Below are 19,543 nucleotides of genomic sequence, written 5' to 3' on the forward strand. Positions count from 1 at the left end.
TTTGGCCGACCCACGCGCCGCCGCACCGCATAAAGAGATAGGGGAGCGAGTGGGTTGGATAAGGGTCGGAGTATCCGAACCCCCGCACCACCACCTCTGCTCGATCCCCACTATCACATGGCGGCGCCGACGGGAGGAGTGGCCGCCGCAGGCCCTCGCGATTTCGGTGGTCACCGACGTAGCACCGACGACCCCTCCTCATCCGAAGAAGAGTCGACGACGACGTGATCCGGGCGAGCAGTTTCTGGTGCGGCGCTGGCGAGTCCGAGGCTCGCCGGAGCCCACGAGCCGGCGCAGCGGCCGGGACGGCGATTGAGGGCGGCGACGGCGCGCCCGAAGAGGCGGCCAAAGCACCGCCCCGCGTGGATGCTTGGGCCTGCAGAAGCCTCCAGTGGTGGTGGGGAGTTGACGCCGGCACCTTCCATCCCTACTCCGAGGCGGATGACGCCAGAGGCGCCGGTGGGCGCTGACACGAAGCCAAGCGTGGCCTCTTCATCCACAATGGCGCGCATCGGGACAGGCGCGTAGCCAGGAGGGCCACGGCTCGGGCCAACAGCCTCGCCGGCGGGCGTCGGCGTCGAGGGCGGGAGCCATGTGGCCGGTGGAGGCAGATATCCGGGGGGTGATCCAGGCGCAACGGCGACCCCGTTCATCATCGGGGCGCTCGGGCCGGCCACCATCTATGGGTCGAGCCCCATGGGCGCATGGCCATGGGCGCGAGGAGCACCACGGTGGGCGCGTCCTGTGGTGCGGCGACCCTGTCCCGGGACATGGTGAGCACCACGGGCGCCTCTCCTAGCGCCACGGTGGCCGCATCCAGTAGCGCGACGGATAGCCTGGCGACGGAATCGCCGGAGTCTACCCAGTCCGTGGAAACGGCGACCATAGCGTCGGCCATCCTCGTGGATCAGGCGGAGGAAGAAGGAGACGAGGCTCGGCATCTCACCGGCGGCAAGTGCTCTCCCCCCTTTCTTTCCTCTTTTCGCTCTTCGCTGGTTGTTCTACGTGCGTGATAACGTGTTTGAGATCGAAAGTGAAATCTCTGTATTGATTGATGGTTACAGGCGCTACTTATATCATCTGAAGAGACGCGACCGAGAAGAGGCGTCGGTTCCAAAGGACAGGAGTGAGAAGGCGTCTGTGCGGGACAAACCACACGACGGTTTGGGCAAGGGATGATTTTTCCCTAATTACAAAGAGGACTGCTACGCGTCCGTCGGCTGATCTTCGGCCGGCTCACGGGCCATCAGATCTGGCGCATTGGCGCTCTTCATCATTGCAACATAGGTCTTGTTGCGGAAAATTTCTGCAGCAGAGGTCTTGTTGCATTTTTTTTTTGCAACTCAGTTTTTGTTACATTTGTTTTGCAACATATGCTTTGTTGCAGAATATTTTTTTTTGTTTTCATCTTTTTGCAACTGAGGTTTTGTTGTAGTTTTTTTTTTTGCAACAGAGGCTTTGTTGCAGAATTTCTTTTTTCGTCCTTGTCTTTTTGCAACATAGCTAATGTTACGAAAAAAAAACTAATGCAACACTGGCGATGTTGCAGAAGTTGCAAAAATATCGTCAGCAACTAGTGGCATGTCACGTGGGACACATGTTGTGTGAGCAAGGAGGATGGATGGGTTCTAAGAAATCAACCGGTCAAGGGGATTGCGGAAGGACTTTTGTAACATGAATGATGTTGCACAAATTAGAGGTAGAACACCATGTAAAACAGTAGCCTGGGAAGAACACGGGAGGCGACTGCCCACAAAGGAACCAGATCCAGATCTTGCAACCTACGAGTTGTTGCGGTAGGCAAACCGCAACAAACGCTCAGTTGCAAAACTGTAAGAGATAATGTTAGGTGAGCCCACGCGAGACACGCGTCGCACAGACGATGCGGCGGATGTCCGCGTGCGATCCACCGGCTGAACCTAAGCGATTTTCAATTACAAATTGTAATTAATTCTAACAATATCGTGTGTGTTGCATGTACATGCTTGCTACTAGTTTCGAGTACCAGATAAAATTGAATTCATAACTGACTCAGCAGATATTTTTTTTTTCCACGAGCACTGCTATGCGAACGATAAAATTGCTGCTGCGGCCACCGTCGGATGCAGTTTGCCAGCACTTCTACCGCGGTCGATTCGAGTATCGTGTATTCGTGTGCATATCGGCCACGAAGCGTCGTGCGCACGGCAAGTTTCGTTTTTTCATGCGGTCCAAGGAGGCCCTTAAAAGCCATATTTTGACTTTGAAAAAAACGAAAAAAAGCCCGGCCTCGCCGACCCGTGCGGTCTCCTGTCCTCACACCCCGCCCGCGCGGAGCTCTAACCCTAACCCTAGGGCGCCGCCGCCGCCACCCCGCCTACCCCCGGTCCGTCGCGCCGCCAACCCACCCGGACCCCATCCGCCGCAGCCAAACCCAAATCCCCCAACATCGCCGTTCTTCTCCTCCTCCGCCGCCGCCGCCATGAGTCGCAAAAACGCCTCCTCGTCCTCCTCAGCCGCCGCCACGAGCCGCAAGAACGCCCCCTCGTCCTCCTCGGCCGCGGGCGCCGCCGGCAAGAAGGAGAAACCCCTCTCCGTGTCGGCCATGCTAGCCTCGATGGACGGCACGGCGCCCAAATCCAAGCCCGCCAAGGCGGCGCCCAAGCCCAAGCCCTCCAAGGCGCCCGCGTCGTCGTACATGGGCGGCATCGACCTGCCCCCGTCGGACGACGAGGAGGACGAGGCCGACGTCGCCGCCGTCGCCGCCAAGCCCAAGCCGGCTCGCGCCACCGTCGACCTCAACGCCCTCGCGCCCTCGGACAAGGACTCGAAGAAGAAGGAGAAGCGCGAGATGATGGCAGCCGCCGTCGCCGAGGCTGCCAAGCGGGAGGCGCTCCGCGACGACCGCGACGCCTTCTCCGTCGTCATCGGAGCGCGCGTCCCCGGATCCGCCGCTGAGGGCGATGCCGCCGATGGAAACATCAAGGACATCGTGCTCGACAACTTCTCTGTCTCTGCGCGAGGAAAGGAGCTACTCAAGGGCGCCTCCCTCCGGATCTCGCATGGTCGCCGCTATGGTCTAGTGGGGCCCAATGGCATGGGCAAGTCTACCCTCCTGAAGCTGCTCTCCTGGCGGCAGGTGCCTGTGCCCAAGAACATTGATGTCCTGCTTGTGGAGCAGGAGATTGTTGGTGATGACCGCTCGGCAACCGAGGCGGTGGTTGCAGCCAATGAGGAGCTCACGGCGCTCCGGGCTGAGCAGGCAAAGCTTGAGGCCTCTAACGACCCCGATGACAATGACAAGCTTGCCGAGGTATATGAGAAGCTAAATCTATGTGACTCTGATGCTGCACGCGCTCGTGCGTCCAAAATCCTCGCGGGGCTGGGGTTTGATCAGGCAATGCAGGCAAGGTCCACAAAGTCCTTCAGTGGTGGCTGGAGGATGCGCATCTCGCTTGCCCGTGCTCTCTTCATGCAGCCAACATTGCTGCTCCTTGATGAGCCTACCAACCATTTGGACCTCCGAGCTGTGCTTTGGTTGGAGCAGTACTTGTGCTCGCAGTGGAAGAAGACCCTTATTGTTGTCTCCCATGACCGGGACTTCTTGAACACAGTGTGCAATGATATCATTCATTTGCACGATAAGAGTTTGCATGTTTACCGTGGTAATTTTGATGACTTTGAGAGCGGGTATGAGCAGAAGAGGAAGGAGATGAACAAGAAGTTTGAGGTGTATGAAAAGCAAATGAAAGCAGCAAGGAAGACTGGGAGCAAGGCTGCACAAGATAAGGTTAAAGACCAAGCAATGTCAAAGGCCCATAAAGAAGTTGCCAAGGGGAAGGGGAAGGGAAAGAATGTGGCAAATGATGATGATAACGTGAAGCCAGCAGATCTGCCACAAAAGTGGCATGACTACAAAGTTGAGTTCCACTTCCCAGAACCCACTTTGCTCACACCACCACTCCTTCAGCTCATTGATGTGGGTTTCGGCTACCCCAACCGTCCGGACTTCAAGTTATCAGATGTTGATGTTGGCATTGACATGGGAACACGTGTTGCCATTGTTGGGCCCAATGGAGCAGGAAAGTCTACTATTCTAAATTTACTTGCTGGTGATCTTAACCCATCCGAAGGAGAGGCAAGAAGGAGCCAGAAGCTGAGGATTGGACGATACTCGCAGCATTTTGTTGACTTGTTGACGATGGAGGAAAATGCAGTTCAGTATTTGCTCAGGCTCCACCCAGACCAGGGAGGAATGAGCAAAGCAGAGGCTGTCCGTGGCAAGCTTGGAAAATTTGGCTTGCCAGGTCACAACCATCTTACTCCCATTGTTAAATTATCTGGTGGTCAGAAGGCCCGTGTTGTGTTCACTTCGATATCAATGTCGAATCCTCACATTCTCCTACTGGATGAGCCTACAAATCACTTGGATATGCAAAGTATTGATGCTTTGGCAGACGCTCTGGATGAATTCACTGGAGGTGTGGTCTTGGTTAGCCATGACTCGCGGTTGATATCTCGAGTTTGTGACGATGAGGAGAAGAGCCAGATATGGGTTGTGGAGGATGGCACGGTGACTAAATATGATGGCTCGTTTGAGGATTACAAGGATGAACTAATGGCAGAGATAAAGAAGGAAGTTGAAGAGTAATGCTGCTCATATTGAGCTGCAGATTGCTTATTCTTTGTAGAATGAGCTGGTTTGTTCTCCTGAAATCTCATGTATTATTAGCAGCTTTTGTTTGCTTTGGTTTGCAGAATATACATATGGTTTGTCATATGCGTACTATCTATATGGCCAAGATGAGTTATTTGTTTGCCTTTAATACATTACAAGATACTGGAAATCTGGTGGTGTTTCTTTTGTACGATTTTGCACAACACTGTCGTACTAATGCATCTTGGGCGGTATACTTCCATATATTGTATTTTCTCGTGTTAACTTGCTATATACTCCCTCCGTTCCCTTAAAAAAGACCTTTTACCTTTTTCTTGATTTGTATGTACCTAGACAGATTTTAGTATGTATGTTCACTCATCTTAGTATGTATGTAGTTAATATTAAAATAGCTAAAAGGTCTTATATTAGGAACGGAGGTAGTAGTTACCATTATATGTTCTGAACTAATAGTGCCAGATTCTAACTATTGAAATGCTTGGTACGACGGATGAGAACGAGCCATTATTACAGGTGTGCTTTCAACCAGCTGTCTAAGAGTACTGGTTCTTTGTTGCGCATGCTCTGTGTAGAAAAAATAAATCAATATGTACTGACTACATGAATTTAGTTGTTATGTGTTATGGCTGCTGAATTTTGGAATCATTATTGGCACAAGGCATTTCTTGTTTTGTCTATGTTTTGAGGAACTTAAGTTGTTTAGCATGACAATGTAAACTAACTCAGAGAAGTGGGTTAGCAAAATTGATATGGAAGGATCGCCTGCCCTTAAGTTGGATGTTTCTTTCAGTAGACCTATAATTGTTATGCCTAACAATACTAGTAGTCATGAGTAAGGATGTTGTGGTAAATATTAGTGTTTGGGTGATTATCTTCCGAACATAAGATTCTTATAAGTTCAGGACAATCCATAAATCTGATTAAAGTTGTCTTCTTCACTACCAATATTTGACACCCTTCTCACGATTGCCATTAACAAATCTGTAGATGATCTTTCCTGTTATCGTTTACCTTGGACCTATGCCTATACCTGATAGTAACCTTCCCTGATTCCGTCTTACTGTATATTCTTCTGTTTCAATGTATTCAGGAATTATCTGTAGAATATCTTTCATGTAGAGTATTGTTCGAACCGTAGCTCTTTTGCACTTGTTGTCCAGCAGTGTCAGATCCACAGCTGAACACTGTCTATTGCAAATCTGATTACTATTCTTGTTGCTGTTGGGCTTATAATTGTTCTTATAGCTATGGTTGCACACTTCCTTTGTAGGTAGAATACATGTCTGTTTCCTCAAAAAAAAAAAAGAATACATGTCTGATTTTGCTTGTTCCAAAGGAGAGAAAGTGTATGTTTTTACGGTTTCCCCTCTTTGAGTAAGAAACATTTACATAAGAAAGGGAAAAGCATGGAAGCAATTTAGATGAAATGTTTAGGTTTAGATTACGGGGAGTAAAGGACACATGTAGATCCTTTTGCCTTGGGTTTAATCAGTGTATAAGGTTTCCATCTCTGTAAAGATTTCTATTTTACTGATGTTTCGCAGAATCAAATGTTTCGATCTCTGTAATGTTTTAACTTTTCACAGAAATCAAATGAACGTCTGTCAATGAAATGCCTGTATGCAGCTCTTGAAGTACCAGCGTTTTTCTTGTGTTTTGCCGTGTGTCACTCTTTGTTTTATTTTTTTCATCTTTTCTTGTGATTGAGTACTATATTACTATTTGATTTACTATCTATGATGCTAATTTGGTCTTTCGAGTTATCTTGCGAGTTCACCACATTAATCTTCATAAGGATGCGTACAATCTTCGTTGTACCAGAGTTCATTTTTCTGATGTAATTTTATGCTTCTGTTCTCAGTTTCATCAATATATTGGATGAAAACAGCAAGTTATTGTATTGTGAGCCAACGGACAATTTTTTGGATTGCGCATTTCCAAATGCAATTTAAACTTTGCGCATTTCCAAATGCTGATAGATTCCCACGACATTTTCCCCATAATGACTTTTATCTTTTATGTTCTTGGTTCTTGGTTTCATCACATGGCATTTGCATCCTCATAATAACAAAAGTTACAACGGAGGAATTAGCTGAATTTGTTGCACTGTCGCTAGGCTAGCTTAGCAACTGTTGCTAATAACTACAGCTCAGTCACCTCCGCTTAGAAATATGAGACCTATTTGGCTGTTGCTAAAAGTTACAAAATCACAACCATACATGATTTTAAAAACGAATCCAGCAGGGCCAATTTGGGTGAAAATTGAAAAATTAATTAGATTAACTGTTATTCAAAGCATGACCTTGTGCACATTTAAAAAGGAAGGACCTCCTGCGCCTATTTTTGGTGCCAAGAGATTCTTGCGCAATTACAGATGCAATTTCAACCTTCCATTATTTGAGTTTCATCGGCAAAGTACCAGATTCCTATAGTATTTGGTAAGCTTGGACAAGCATCAGTATGTCTAACAGTCATAACCACCGACATAAGCTCATATGAGTACAGCCGCCGGTGCAAACTCCTACTCCCTCCGTTCCTAAATATAAGTCTTTCTAGAGATTTCAATATGGAGTACCTAGGCGTAGTTTAGAGTGTAGATTCACTCATTTTGCTCCGTATATAGTCCATATTGGAATCTTTAGAAAGACTTATACTCCCTCTGTACCGAAATAGTTGTCGCTGGAGTAGCTTCAGCTACTCCAGCGACAACTATTTCGGCACAGAGGGAGTATTTAGGAACGGGGGGAGTAACTGGAAGCGCCACCGGAGAGCACAGTGGCGCAGCGAACCGTGGAAATGGTGTCTGATTCACAGGACACCCGGCTTTTCTTCCCATGGGTTGGTCTGGGTGGCAGCGTCACGCGCACGGCATCCGCGTGACAGCCATGTCCTTGGATATCGTGAAGAGGTCCAGGTTGTGGTGGTACCTGCCCTCCACCACGGCATCATCACCGTCAGCTGCTCCGAGGATGCTCTCATCCAGAGGCGGCGAGCTCCTCTTGCTGAACCGCACAGCTTGCTCGTCGTCATCGTCAGAGCAGTTACCGTTCTCCATGACGTCCTGCATGGCTAGGTCGTCGTATTCCTCGTCAGACTTGGTGGAATGCTCGTCGACCGAGCCCGCTTCAATCTGAAGACATTGGTTTGTGCAGAAAACATTTAGCAATCTAGAAAGCTCAGATAACTGATGCGCAAGCTATCAACTGGCAGTCCTGGTTAGTCCAGGAAGCAACTGCAATCAAATGTTCGCTCCTAAAATAGAAATAAATCCCACTAGGAAAATTGCTGGATAACATAGTCGCTACCTCGTGAACATCTCTTTCTTCATCAGTTAGATCCTCATCAGTTTCAGCATCAGGTGGGTTGTCAGCTTCTTCTTCACTACCATAGACTGAATAATCCTCCATATGCTGGAAAGGGCAAAGAGCGTTTGTTAGACTGGAATGTAAAACATCAGCAATCTACTAACAGAAATATGAACATATTACTGTCATATTAATAACAGAATATCGTTGTACCTCTTTGGATGCGCAATCTGATGTCTTTGGCGAGCTGCAGCATGAGGAGAAGTATCTACCGCCTGTCTCAATGCCATCAGCCCTCAGGTCATCTACACTCCCAGTATGGCTGGTGCCACCTGTATCACTCAGCCACGCACTAATCCCGAAGGAACCAAATTGGAGATTAACTGACTCTACCTTCCCAATTTGTGATGGGTTAACCTTTCCTACTGATTTATCACTGCTTCTACTGCCATTGGCATTGCCGTCACATGAATCTACATGCCAAGCCTTGGTGACTGAACCATCAGGGTTAAGGAGAGCCATCAGATTCCTAGAAGACCCCTTCCTTTGAATGAACTGGAACATGCCCTTGGAACCCAAGGAGTTAGATGCACGCTGGTTCCTGTATTCCTCATCCACCACAGAAACAGTGTTTGTGTTGAGATCATACAACTGCTCCCCAACTTCTCGTCGACGAAGACAGCTGAAAACCGTGGCATGTATGGCTGCCACGCTCTGGTCAACATTAGTATTGTTAATCTTAGGCACCAGATGCTTGTCCGCTCGGTTGCAAAGGTATTCCTGGATAGCCCTGATATTCCGGATGTACTTGATATATCTGTTCTTTGCCGGGTCCAATGTCATGTACTTTGCACGTACAGCAAATCGCTCCATGTGCTTCTCCTCATTTGCAATGTATACCATAAATGGTATTATGGAAGGATGTTTCTTCATTAGCCCCATCTATTAGATATTCAAAATAAATAGCTTAGTCAATTCTTCAAAGTGCAACAAAATATAATAGGCAAACAATGCAAGTATCACATGAAGAACACTAATAAAGTATCCATCTTGTTTCCTGACTAGTACGCACCACAAAATTGAGGCTCAAATGAACTCCTTCAACAATAACAGATCGCTTCTGCTCCTCCCATGATGTAATTAATCTGTCCAGGCTGTCAATGACCATCTCGCTTTGCGCCTTGAACCCTTCTATTGCCATTTGTTTGTTGCCAATCAACTCGGTTCTAGGAGGTAAATCTGAGGAGCCATGATGAGATTTAACATCTGAAGTGCCATCTTTGCCTCCATTGGTATGAGAAACCGTTGCTAGCTTCTTTGCCTTTGACTTAGCAACTGCAACAGGGTCCAAGTATTCGCCTGCATGGTAGGTTGATGCATAGAGAAGAGGATTTTGCTTTTCATCCGCAAAGCTTCTCATCATATGGCGTATGGAATCAGTAGAAACTACTGTCGTAATGCCCAATCTACTACCCTGGGTAAAACAAACAGACCATATTAAACATTCAGCAAGAGTCAGCATCAGTTATCTCTCTGATTCATAATGCAATCTTCTAAAAGGAACAAGACATACAATGGACCAGAAAGCAGTCAAAGTGCTTTAAATTGATATTTGATTTGCAGATACTTATTATTAAATGCTTCTGCATGTAACAAACTATTGTGTCACTGGTGTACCATAGATAGTATAGCCCATCCAGAAATGGCAGAGACTCTTAAGTTAGAAAACAACATACCAACAAAGATGATAGAGTGGACTTGCCACACCCGCTTGTCCCACACAAGAGTACTGTCACTGATTCCTTTTTCTCCTTAATTCTGATCAGAATAATTGGAAAAGGCACAATGGCAAAAATTAAATGCCGTTGAATTCATTGAGGTAGCTACCCAATGGTTGCAATGAAATGACTTGGGAAATATATGCATATTTCTTTGGGCATAATGCATGTACTGTGCTCATAAGAATAATTTAGGCCTTTTCAAGGGAATCATTTGACTTTAACAAAGCACGTTAAGCACACACATTTATCATAAGCCTGTTCTGTTGTGGAGATAATAGACGACTACTACTAGGAGCTGTAAATTAAATAGATGAAGCAATATGCTTGTTGGATTGCTTCTGTGAACTCAATGAGATAGAGATAGGGTAAAGTTACCTGCAAGCAAGAAGCAAGTCAGCCTTCTGGTTTGCTCCAACATACTTGTAAGAAGAGAGTGCATCACACACAATATTCAGAAACTTTTCTCTTGAAATAAGAATTGTTGTCTGTGTCTTGTACAATTCGAAGGGCATGCTGCTGCTACTTGCATCTGGAATTTCTGTGCTAAGCATATTAGCATCTTCCCCAATGCCCAGGCTAGGAGCATTTTCTTCTTTGACAGCCCTATCCGACCTCGATGCATCCAAGAATTCACTCCTCATCACACTGAATACTTTCTTGCTAATCTGACAGTGCCAACAAGGGATGACAAGAAAACTTTGTTAAACTTTACACACCAATAAGAAAAAGTTGTGCACATGGATGGCGTAGTACTTTGCAGCTTATCGAAATGGACGACGAGGAAAAGAAGATACGCCAAACTGCCATGACCAAATCAGAGCAAGGAAAATCACGTCAAGTGAGAACCGATACCAGAGCTCAGGTCAAGTCCAAGATGCATGTTGCTTACGCAGCTAACCAATATGGACGATGAGGAGAACCCGACACCAGAGCTCATGTCAATTCCAGGATACAGACTAGAAAGGTAGCCCGCCAAGCTACAGTTCCCGAGCAAAAAGATCATGCAAGGCAAAGCCTAAATGTCTACATCATATAACATGGTGCTGTCTCTCTCATCAGAGCCTAATAAAGTGAAGAAAGGAATAGCAATTCACGCAAGCTATGACAGTATGTGATGATAATGACCCGTAAGCAAAGTATCACCAAAAGACAATTTCGGGATCTTGATACATCCTGGCGGACGTATCCTTGAAAAAAGAGACAAATTCAGTCTGCAACAAGAACAATAGCTTGGTAAGGAATGACACACGAAATACGCTGAATCAGATCCAATCCTTTTGCTGCAAAGAACGACCCTGTCCAAAAGGATATGAGAGTTTTTCTGTCTAATCCAAGGGCGGTGAATTGACCTAGGGGAATTTGGCTCGAGCAACGAACACAGTATGCTCATCAATTAGTAGAGTATATGTCACCTTCCCATGTCAAAATTGTCCTACTGCCAAACACTATGCTAGGCATGCCTAACTACATCATTTGAGGTTCTGAACCAAGAACTAGCATTCAGTCAAGAGGAAGAAAAAGCACCAAGAACACTATGCTAGACATGTGCTGTCCGGGAAGGATCTACCGCATCTAAAACGAAACAGAAGCAGGGGGTTTCGACCTCAGTCTTTAATCGTGGTATAACGCGAGCATGTCGCGCGAGGGCCTCCAATCGGAGGCTGGCGTCCCTCCATTTTCCGGGATCAAGATCGCGGACAGCGAGAGGGGTAGCAAAGAGGGGGAGGGGCAGAGGGGATAACCTTGAAGGCGTGGCGAGCCTTGCAACCCATGAGCTGGAGGGTGCTCTGCAGGACGGGGCGCGTGTACCGGAACGCCCGCCGGCCGCCGCCGTCGGCGACGGCAATGTAGAGCAGCTTCGGCGGCGCCGCCTCCGCCATGCCTGCGCCTGGATCAACAAGCCTGCCGGGTCAGAGATCGGGGAGGGGAGCGGGGTGGGGTTTTGAGGCGCATTGCGGCGGCGCGGTCATGGGCGCGGGCGTGGGGGTGGCGGGGGGAGGGCCTGGAAGGCGGCAGGTGTCGTCACGACGTCCACGCCGCGCGCGCCCATGGCTTCCACATGGCCGCGCTCTCTCTCCGCTCCGCCCGAGTCGTCGCCTTCCTCCTCGATTTTTCTGGGATTTGTCTCCCTCCCTCCCTCTCGCTGGTTTTCTCCTCTCCTCCTCCCGCTTTTATGGTCTCTTGCCTACACTCCTTTCTTTTACCTTTTCATTCTTTTTGCTTTTGGCTCCCCGGCGCCATGGAACCTGGATTTTGACAAAATGCAAAAAATAAAATTTGAAGTTTTAATTTTTCTGAAAAAATAGAGATGTGCATCGGGATGTTTTCTACTCCCTCCGTTTTGAATTACTTGTCGCGGGTATGGATGTATCTAGATGTATTTTAGTTCTAGATACATCCATTTCTGCGACGAGTAATTTGGAACGGAGGAAGTACAAGCGTGTGAATTTTTATGATGAAATAAGTTAACATTTGAGATGTACAAAATATCACGTTCAACATGTGAGCTACACAACAAAATAAAATATTTTTCAGGTTTTTTTAGCTCATCAAAATGTACTTTATCATGAAAATTTACATACATGTAGTATAGTACATCCCTATGGTTGTGTGCATCTTTCGGATTTGGTTGAAATTCGTAAGGCTCATTTAAAAAAATTCAAAATTAGAGCACCTAAAACTGAGCCAAAAAAGCACGCTCATTCTTTTTAGTAATAATAACATGTATCTTCTATATCTAAAGTGCTAGCTTCACTAATATATTTTTCTCAACATGCAAGTATGTCATCTCATCATGCAACATGCATGGAAAATGGATCACCTTAACATGTCATCATGCATAGGAAATAGCTGACCTCAATATACGAACGTGCGTGATGATTTTAACTCTATTACACTATTTACATTTAACACATACTCCCTCCATCCCATAATATAAGAGCGTCAAAAACGTGCGGGGTATGTTGCAACTATACAATAGTCAAACACGATAAATCATATGTATTTTTAGTTTTAGTTATCATTAAAATATAACAGAAAATATTTTCACTGCAACGTGCGGGATATCATCTAGTAATGTAATAAAAGCACTACTCCATACATAGGTTATTTGAAAAAGAAATCTAATAATATCAATTATGCTATATATGTAAGTTACATATCAATGGAGTAATTGCGGGTCAAGTTGTTATCCTAACAAAAGTTAAATGAGGGGACAAGGAGCGATGTTTATAAACTGAAACTTTGCGTCGACCGTCGACATAATCTTTAGGTACAACCTTGGCGGCTACCATGAGACCTTGATACAATTTCATTTATATTGGATTTATTTCGCCATCGTGCTCTTAAACCGACAGTGGGCATTTCACAATCCATAAAAAGAAGTACATGGCCCTTCTTTCTTGTGTCAGTCGTTTTCGATTCTCTCTTGGGTCGATCTTTTGTGTTGATGGATGCATCTCTTCTTTGTCGACGCTTGAGAACACTACTAAATTGCCTTGATTACACCGGTGTTCCCATGTGATGATTAATTAAGAGAACGATAGGATTAGGCAGCTAGCTGCATCCATCGACGCTAGGTGCCGACCACGTACACAAGTACTCTTGTTTAATCCAACGTTATCTTTGGAGCATACAAATCTATCCTTTCTGGAAGGAACCAAGACAAAAATACAATTGCTTTTTGTACGTCTGGCTTGGTTTCTACGTAACTAATAAAGCGTGACTGCGCTAAGTGGTACTGTGTCGCGTAAAAGATGATGTTTTAGACATGTCTTAAGTCAAACTTTGTTTTTTTTGCGGAAGCTAACGTTCTTATATTATAGGACAGAGGGAGTATTAAAGTTTGACATCAATATTGTTTTAAAAATTGAAATAGAAACTGAGAAGTTGTGTCTTGAGAAATACTCTAAGAAAGTTATAACTTGTTTGTCATCGGACATGAATCGTAACAAAACTAGCGGCCTCGTCAATCTTACATCAAAATAGAGTCGTTTTCTCCTTTTGCTTTCTTAATCTGAAATTTATTTTTAAATAAATTTTAAGATGGTTCCAAATCTATTTAAAAAAATCAAAACAGAGTTGTTTTCTTTTCGTATTTGCAGGCCCTCTTCGATGTTTTCTTTTCCTATCGATGGATGCTGGAGGGAGAAGACTTCGACATCCCAAAAGTTTGGATGTATTTCCCTTTCTCTGTAAAAGGCGTGTTTATAAGGATATGCAATGCAGACATGAATTTTTGGAACATGGTTCCATGCATGCCCGTGAGAACAACAAAGCAATTTTTTTAAAAGTTTTTTCTCAAAAATATGGTTTTTTTGTAACATACATAGTTGTCTGGTATACGTCATGTTAAGTTTCACAAACAAATGACATCTGCGATAATCTGGGAAAAAATGTCAAAATTGAAGCTATATTAGAAAACACTATTTGGTGAATACTAAGGTCTCAATTGCAATTTCTTCACTAAGAACACCACGGATGTCAATACTTCACAAAACTTCACACGTGAGTAGAATGGTATGCCAAGTTTGATATCCCCCAAAAGCAATTTTTTAAAACTTTTCAACTTTTTCTTTCAAATTTACTATTCATGCGGGTGCGCATACAACCATGTTCACTTTGGTATTTTCGCATGTGATATATTTAACATATAGCTATAGGCCTTTCCGGAAAAAACCACACACTAAAAACCACAGCAACCATGTAGGAATAGCCTAAGACGTTTTTAAGGATGAATGAGGCCCAGCCCACTACAGAGGTCTTACATGGGCCATCCGAGTTGGGTTCCACCGAAAGGCCGTATTTGCAGGGCCCATATGGGAACACCAGGGAGGGACTGGCGTCATTCTAGGGCAAACCACCTCGAAGCAAACGATCACCGTCAGATTCAGATCCAACCGCAGGTACGCCATCCTTCCACCCCTTTTAAGCTGCCAAACCCTCTCGCGGAACTCCCCCCTGCGCCGTCGCCTTCCTGCTTGCCGCTCTCGCTCCGCAGACGCCGCCGCCGCCGCCGCCGCCACGGCCAGAGCTCGACTCGCTCCCTAGAGGTACCACTCGCAGGAGCACGTCGCCCCGATCCCTCCCTCCCCCCTCTCCCTTCTGTTTGTTCCCTAGATCGGCGCGTAGCTATTCCGGATCTCTAGTTTCACGGCGGCGCGGTGTATCTATGGCCTGATCCCTGGCGAACTGCAAGCTTGTAGTTTCTTCTAGCGTGGCTAATGTCTTATTGATGCCTTGGTCTTATCTGGGAGCGATGTAGGATCAAAAGCAGCTCTAGTCCTTGTTAACTATTGATGTCGTGTACGTAGGTGTTTTCTTGCCTGTGTATCCTGTTCATGAGGTTGGAGACTAGAAGGAATAGTTTGCTGGAGAGCACGTTTGGTAATTTTTCGTGTTGTAGACTTGTAGTGGCTTGTGATTTGGGCCGATGAAATGCGAGAAATGAAATTAATTTTTTTTTGCTTCATTGTATCCTTGAGATAAACCTAGGAGATGCACCTGCTTTCAAATGCCATGAAATGTTTTGTGTTGTTAAATCTTTAGCGAGCTGAACATGAACCTTGCTTGGGTTGTCATATCGCCATGCTCTGTTTACATGTGTTAAGGAATCATGAACTTCGTTTCTGTCTGTTCACGTGTTGATGTGCTTAATTGTGTATCCACCTAGTTGAAGTGCATCACAGGTTTGTGCATGATTCGTTTTGGAACGTGATTCACTTTTGCTGGAGTAGCTAGTAACCAATCGTCCTATCTGCTTGTGTACTGTAGAATTTGCTTTGACTTGCATGGAAGATGCCATTGAACTAGTTGAATAAACTCATCTTAGCCAGTGTCTGATAATTGGAAGCACTTGCATACATAGGATTATGTTCCTTTCTGTATTGAATTGTTGTAACAATTTTCATTCTTGTGCCAACGTAGACCTTGCTAGAATGAATATCCAAAGTGTTAAAATGTAAAAACTGTTCCATTACTATTTACATACAATGCATGTTTGTCTTTTTTCCACTTCCATTTGTTTTCTAAAAGGCTGTTGTTATTCTGCAGGTAAGGATGGTGAGAGTCAGTGTGCTGAACGATGCTCTCAAGAGCATGTACAATGCTGAGAAGCGTGGGAAGAGGCAGGTCATGATCAGGCCTTCTTCCAAGGTCATTATCAAGTTCCTTATCGTCATGCAGAAGCACGGTTAGTTCTACCACCTGCATATTCTGTTTTGTTGTTGCTCTCTGAGAATCTGTAGCTGACTGTTCTCTTTGTTCTAGGATACATTGGCGAGTTTGAGTACGTTGATGATCACAGGTCTGGCAAGATCGTGGTCGAATTGAATGGCAGGCTGAACAAGTGTGGTGTCATCAGTCCTCGCTTTGATGTTGGTGTCAAGGAGATTGAGGGATGGACTGCAAGGCTCCTTCCTTCTCGTCAGGTCAGTTGCCTTAACTTACTACTGCTCATTGAATTGTGTATGTAACTTGATGCATAAACTGAGTGTTCTGCACGTGTCGGATCTTGGATCATTAACTTGATGTACATTCTCCCACCTGATTTGCAGTTTGGCTACATTGTGCTGACAACTTCTGCTGGGATCATGGACCATGAGGAGGCAAGGCGTAAGAATGTTGGTGGCAAAGTGCTAGGCTTTTTCTACTGAAAATGGAAAATGGAAAATTGGATGAAAGTACCTGAGATGTGTTAGTAGGATATTTCCCAAGGAACACCTAAGTTGTCTTTTTTTTGTCTGACTAGCTGCCGCTGCTTGTTGAGTTATTCTGGAATCTGTTATGCACTTTGGGATTGGGTGCCTTTGTTTGAAAACTATGAGCTGTGCCTGTCGTTAATTCTGAAAATTCTATATGCAATATTATGTTGTTCCGTCAAGATAGATGCCGAAGAGGTTTAAATCTAGTAATCTGCCCGGCTCACAGTAGTTTCAATCTTGTCTGTGAGCTCATGCTTAATTGTTTGACTTTGAGATTACAATTCAAGGATGGTTTTTATCGTCTTGCATGACGATGTTCTGCTGGTGATTTGCATAGATAGTTGGGTGAAACTTGAAAAGTTTAGAAAATATAAGCTGCCTTCTCTACTGCCGGATTACATCTCCCAGCCGTTTGATTTTGCGTCCGATGGCCAACTTTTTCACCAGTGGCACTGCTTCCTCCAACGGCCTTGGCACCAACGCCTTCCCACAGAAGTGGTGATGCTGTGACCCGAACCCAGATCGCAGATCTTTGCAGTGGTACCGGCGTTGCAGCTGCAGAAGCACAGCCGTCGTTGCGCCAGAGCTGTTGCTGATGCATTTGCGACAGAGATTGCCTCGTCGGCGGTGCTACTGCAGCACCGGTCGAAAAGCATTGCCGGGAGTCGAGCACCGGCCCTTGCAGCGGCGGCAAACGTGCTCCTAGTAGTGTGCGGCCTCACGGCGGTCCGCCTTGTCTCAGAAGAATCGACATGGACTGTATAAGCATCGATGCCTACCGTCGTTGACAGTGGGGCGGCTTGCAGCAAAGGATGGTGTCTACAGAACAAGCCCCCGGCGAGTGCCCTGACCGAGAGGGAGCGCCACGCTGTGCAAAGGGAAGAAGGCCGAGCGGCAATTACTATGAAAAACTAAAACGTTTAGAAACAACCGGCTGATCACAGCGCGGGCGTCGATCACTTCAAACTTGTAGAACAAGCGTAAGACGAACAAAGACCGGATCTACCACTCGAGTTTCAAGACATAGACACATAGTGGAGCACTCGGGAGTGCTACACAAATACACAATACAACTTCCCAGCGCTGAAAAATCAGCAGCAAAAGTTGACATGACAAAAACACCAGCTCGCCACAAACAGGAATACAGCAGCCTCCACAACAAGAGCACTAGTATATTTCTTTTCAACGAAGCAACAGAGCACTAGTATAGATAGTATTGGTCGTAGAAATGCAAGACGGCGAATTTCCACGAACGAGAGCCAAGCCCACGGGAAGGGATGCACGCACAGTTTACACACTCCATTACAATCCTCCCATGGAGGAGGAAGAAGAAGACATTTGCCAAAGATGTATAGTTGCCCTACACGGCCTGACACCCGCCTAGCTAGCTAGCTACCTCCGCCGCCGCGCACCGCCGTCGCCGCCGGTGAAGCAGCTGGGAAGTAAGACGCCGACAGTGGCTACCGTCAGAGGCCATTGTTGGGGGGTATATACCTGGGAGGAGCTCCTCCCAGGCGAGGGAGTCCTCCATGGGAGACGCCGGGCAAGGCTTCATATATAGAACCGCACAAGCGCACGAGGCTTCCATCGGCGAGTGGAAGCTCCGGTGGCCCGGTGACCTGAGTGAGGGGGCATCTTCCCTGGCATATTCCTGAGCATATGAGAACTTCTGCTTTTCTCGCCCCCGTGCTTTGCTCCGCTTTGGAGTATTCAAAGGTATATTCTGTGCTTTCTCGCGTGGCTTTGGAGCCCTCTGTGATTGTGGAATAATTTGGGCGATTGCGAGCGGCCTCTGTACGTGTTTTGGAGTGGCTTGACGCAGCATGGGCTGGAAAGGTTGTTTGTTTGGTGCGTGGTCGCCTAGATCAAATCTTGCGTGGACCTACTGAACAGCTGACAACACTATGGCTGCCTTTGCATTGTCTGCCCCTACCTGTAGTATCCTCCTGATGATGATGTTTTTGAGGTACAAATCTCACCGGGCAAGTAAATCGTATTATCTCCAAAATATGCTCATGTTGTCTTTGATTAAGGCCCCCGTTCGGATCCCCTCCTGTTCCCAGCTTCATCGGCTCCGCTCGTGGAACTGGCCCGAACACAGCAGCTCCGAGAAGCCCCCGCTTCCCGGAGCAAACAACCCTCACAGTGCAAAAATGAGAAGCTGGTCAGACCCGTTCTCAAAAACCGAAGGAGGCGGAGTTGGACACTATTACCTGAAACCGCCAAAGCGCCAAGTGACCTCGGGGCAGCATATCGGTTCACTCAAAATATTTCTTTCTCCCCGATATGCTCTCTTTCCCATACTATTCGACCTAAAATATGGTCTGCCTTTCCTTCAAACGGGCCTAATGCAAGCTTATTAGGCTATTAGCCCAACCAATTGGAAGTGGAGCTGACCTCCCGGACAGTTTCTCTGAAGCCGATCTTTGTATGGGAAGCATGATTTTGCGAGGAGGAGCTGGTACCGGGGAGGATCCGAACGAGGCCTTATTACTACTTGTCATCTGATTTTTTTATGAGAAAACTTCCGATCTATTCATCACATGTCATAGTAGCACAATGAACACCAAGTAACAAAAATTACAGCCAGACCCATAGATCACCTAGCGACGACTATAAATACTGAAACAAGCTGAGGACACATCATGACTAGCCCCTCTCTAGAGAAAAAAAAAAGCAAGTCACATCCCAAAATAGAGAAACACTAGCCAAAACAAACTTGACATCACCACCATCAAATCAAGCCTAAGCCATTGACGCCAACTTCATGGGTTGGTGGCCGCCAATTCGCAAGACCATAACCCTAAGGGCTATTTGTTATCAACGGCGATGACCACACTAGGACACACATAGAACCGTGAGATTGTTATACCGCGCGCGATCGTCTCTACGTAGCGCCCCAAAACAATCCAAACTTGATCCATGGTTCCTTTCCTTTTCAGGTTTGGTTCTTCATAAAGGGGAGGACGACTTGAAGAACTAGGAGAATGCTGAGTTGCAACTTGCAGTTGAGCCAAAAAAAAAGCAAGTGTGCGAGTCATGACTAGCCTCTCTCTAGAGAGAAAACAATATGTTCTATTCCAGATCAAGAACCGCTAA

At 46.2% G+C, this 19,543-nt stretch overlaps 2 protein-coding genes and 1 pseudogene across 2 annotated transcripts; 2 read left to right on the top strand and 1 right to left on the bottom strand.

Annotated features, from left to right (window-relative positions):
- Positions 1-2,241: 2,241 nt before the first annotated feature.
- LOC147980647 (ABC transporter F family member 4 pseudogene) lies at positions 2,242-4,847 on the top strand (annotated as a pseudogene).
- A 2,178-nt stretch (positions 4,848-7,025) lies between these two features.
- Positions 7,026-11,899, bottom strand: LOC147980648 (P-loop NTPase domain-containing protein LPA1-like). Its single transcript, XM_087513434.1, has 7 exons — positions 11,486-11,899; positions 10,119-10,408; positions 9,699-9,780; positions 9,035-9,436; positions 8,176-8,904; positions 7,963-8,067; positions 7,026-7,787 (listed from the first exon to the last, which is right to left on the bottom strand). Exons 1-7 carry the CDS (start codon positions 11,621-11,623, stop codon positions 7,515-7,517), a joined length of 2,019 nt encoding a protein of 672 aa, XP_087369560.1. The 5' UTR covers positions 11,624-11,899; the 3' UTR covers positions 7,026-7,514.
- Positions 11,900-14,639: 2,740 nt separating this feature from the next.
- On the top strand, positions 14,640-16,623 carry LOC125528133 (small ribosomal subunit protein uS8z/uS8w). Its single transcript, XM_048692642.2, has 4 exons — positions 14,640-14,794; positions 15,795-15,933; positions 16,011-16,171; positions 16,298-16,623. Exons 2-4 carry the CDS (start codon positions 15,801-15,803, stop codon positions 16,394-16,396), a joined length of 393 nt encoding a protein of 130 aa, XP_048548599.1. The 5' UTR covers positions 14,640-14,794; positions 15,795-15,800; the 3' UTR covers positions 16,397-16,623.
- The last annotated feature ends 2,920 nt before the right edge of the window (positions 16,624-19,543 follow it).

The sequence above is a fragment of the Triticum urartu genome, chromosome 3A (assembly GCF_056163025.1).
Source record: "Triticum urartu cultivar PI428250 chromosome 3A, HENAU_Tu73, whole genome shotgun sequence".
NCBI lineage: Eukaryota > Viridiplantae > Streptophyta > Magnoliopsida > Poales > Poaceae > Triticum > Triticum urartu.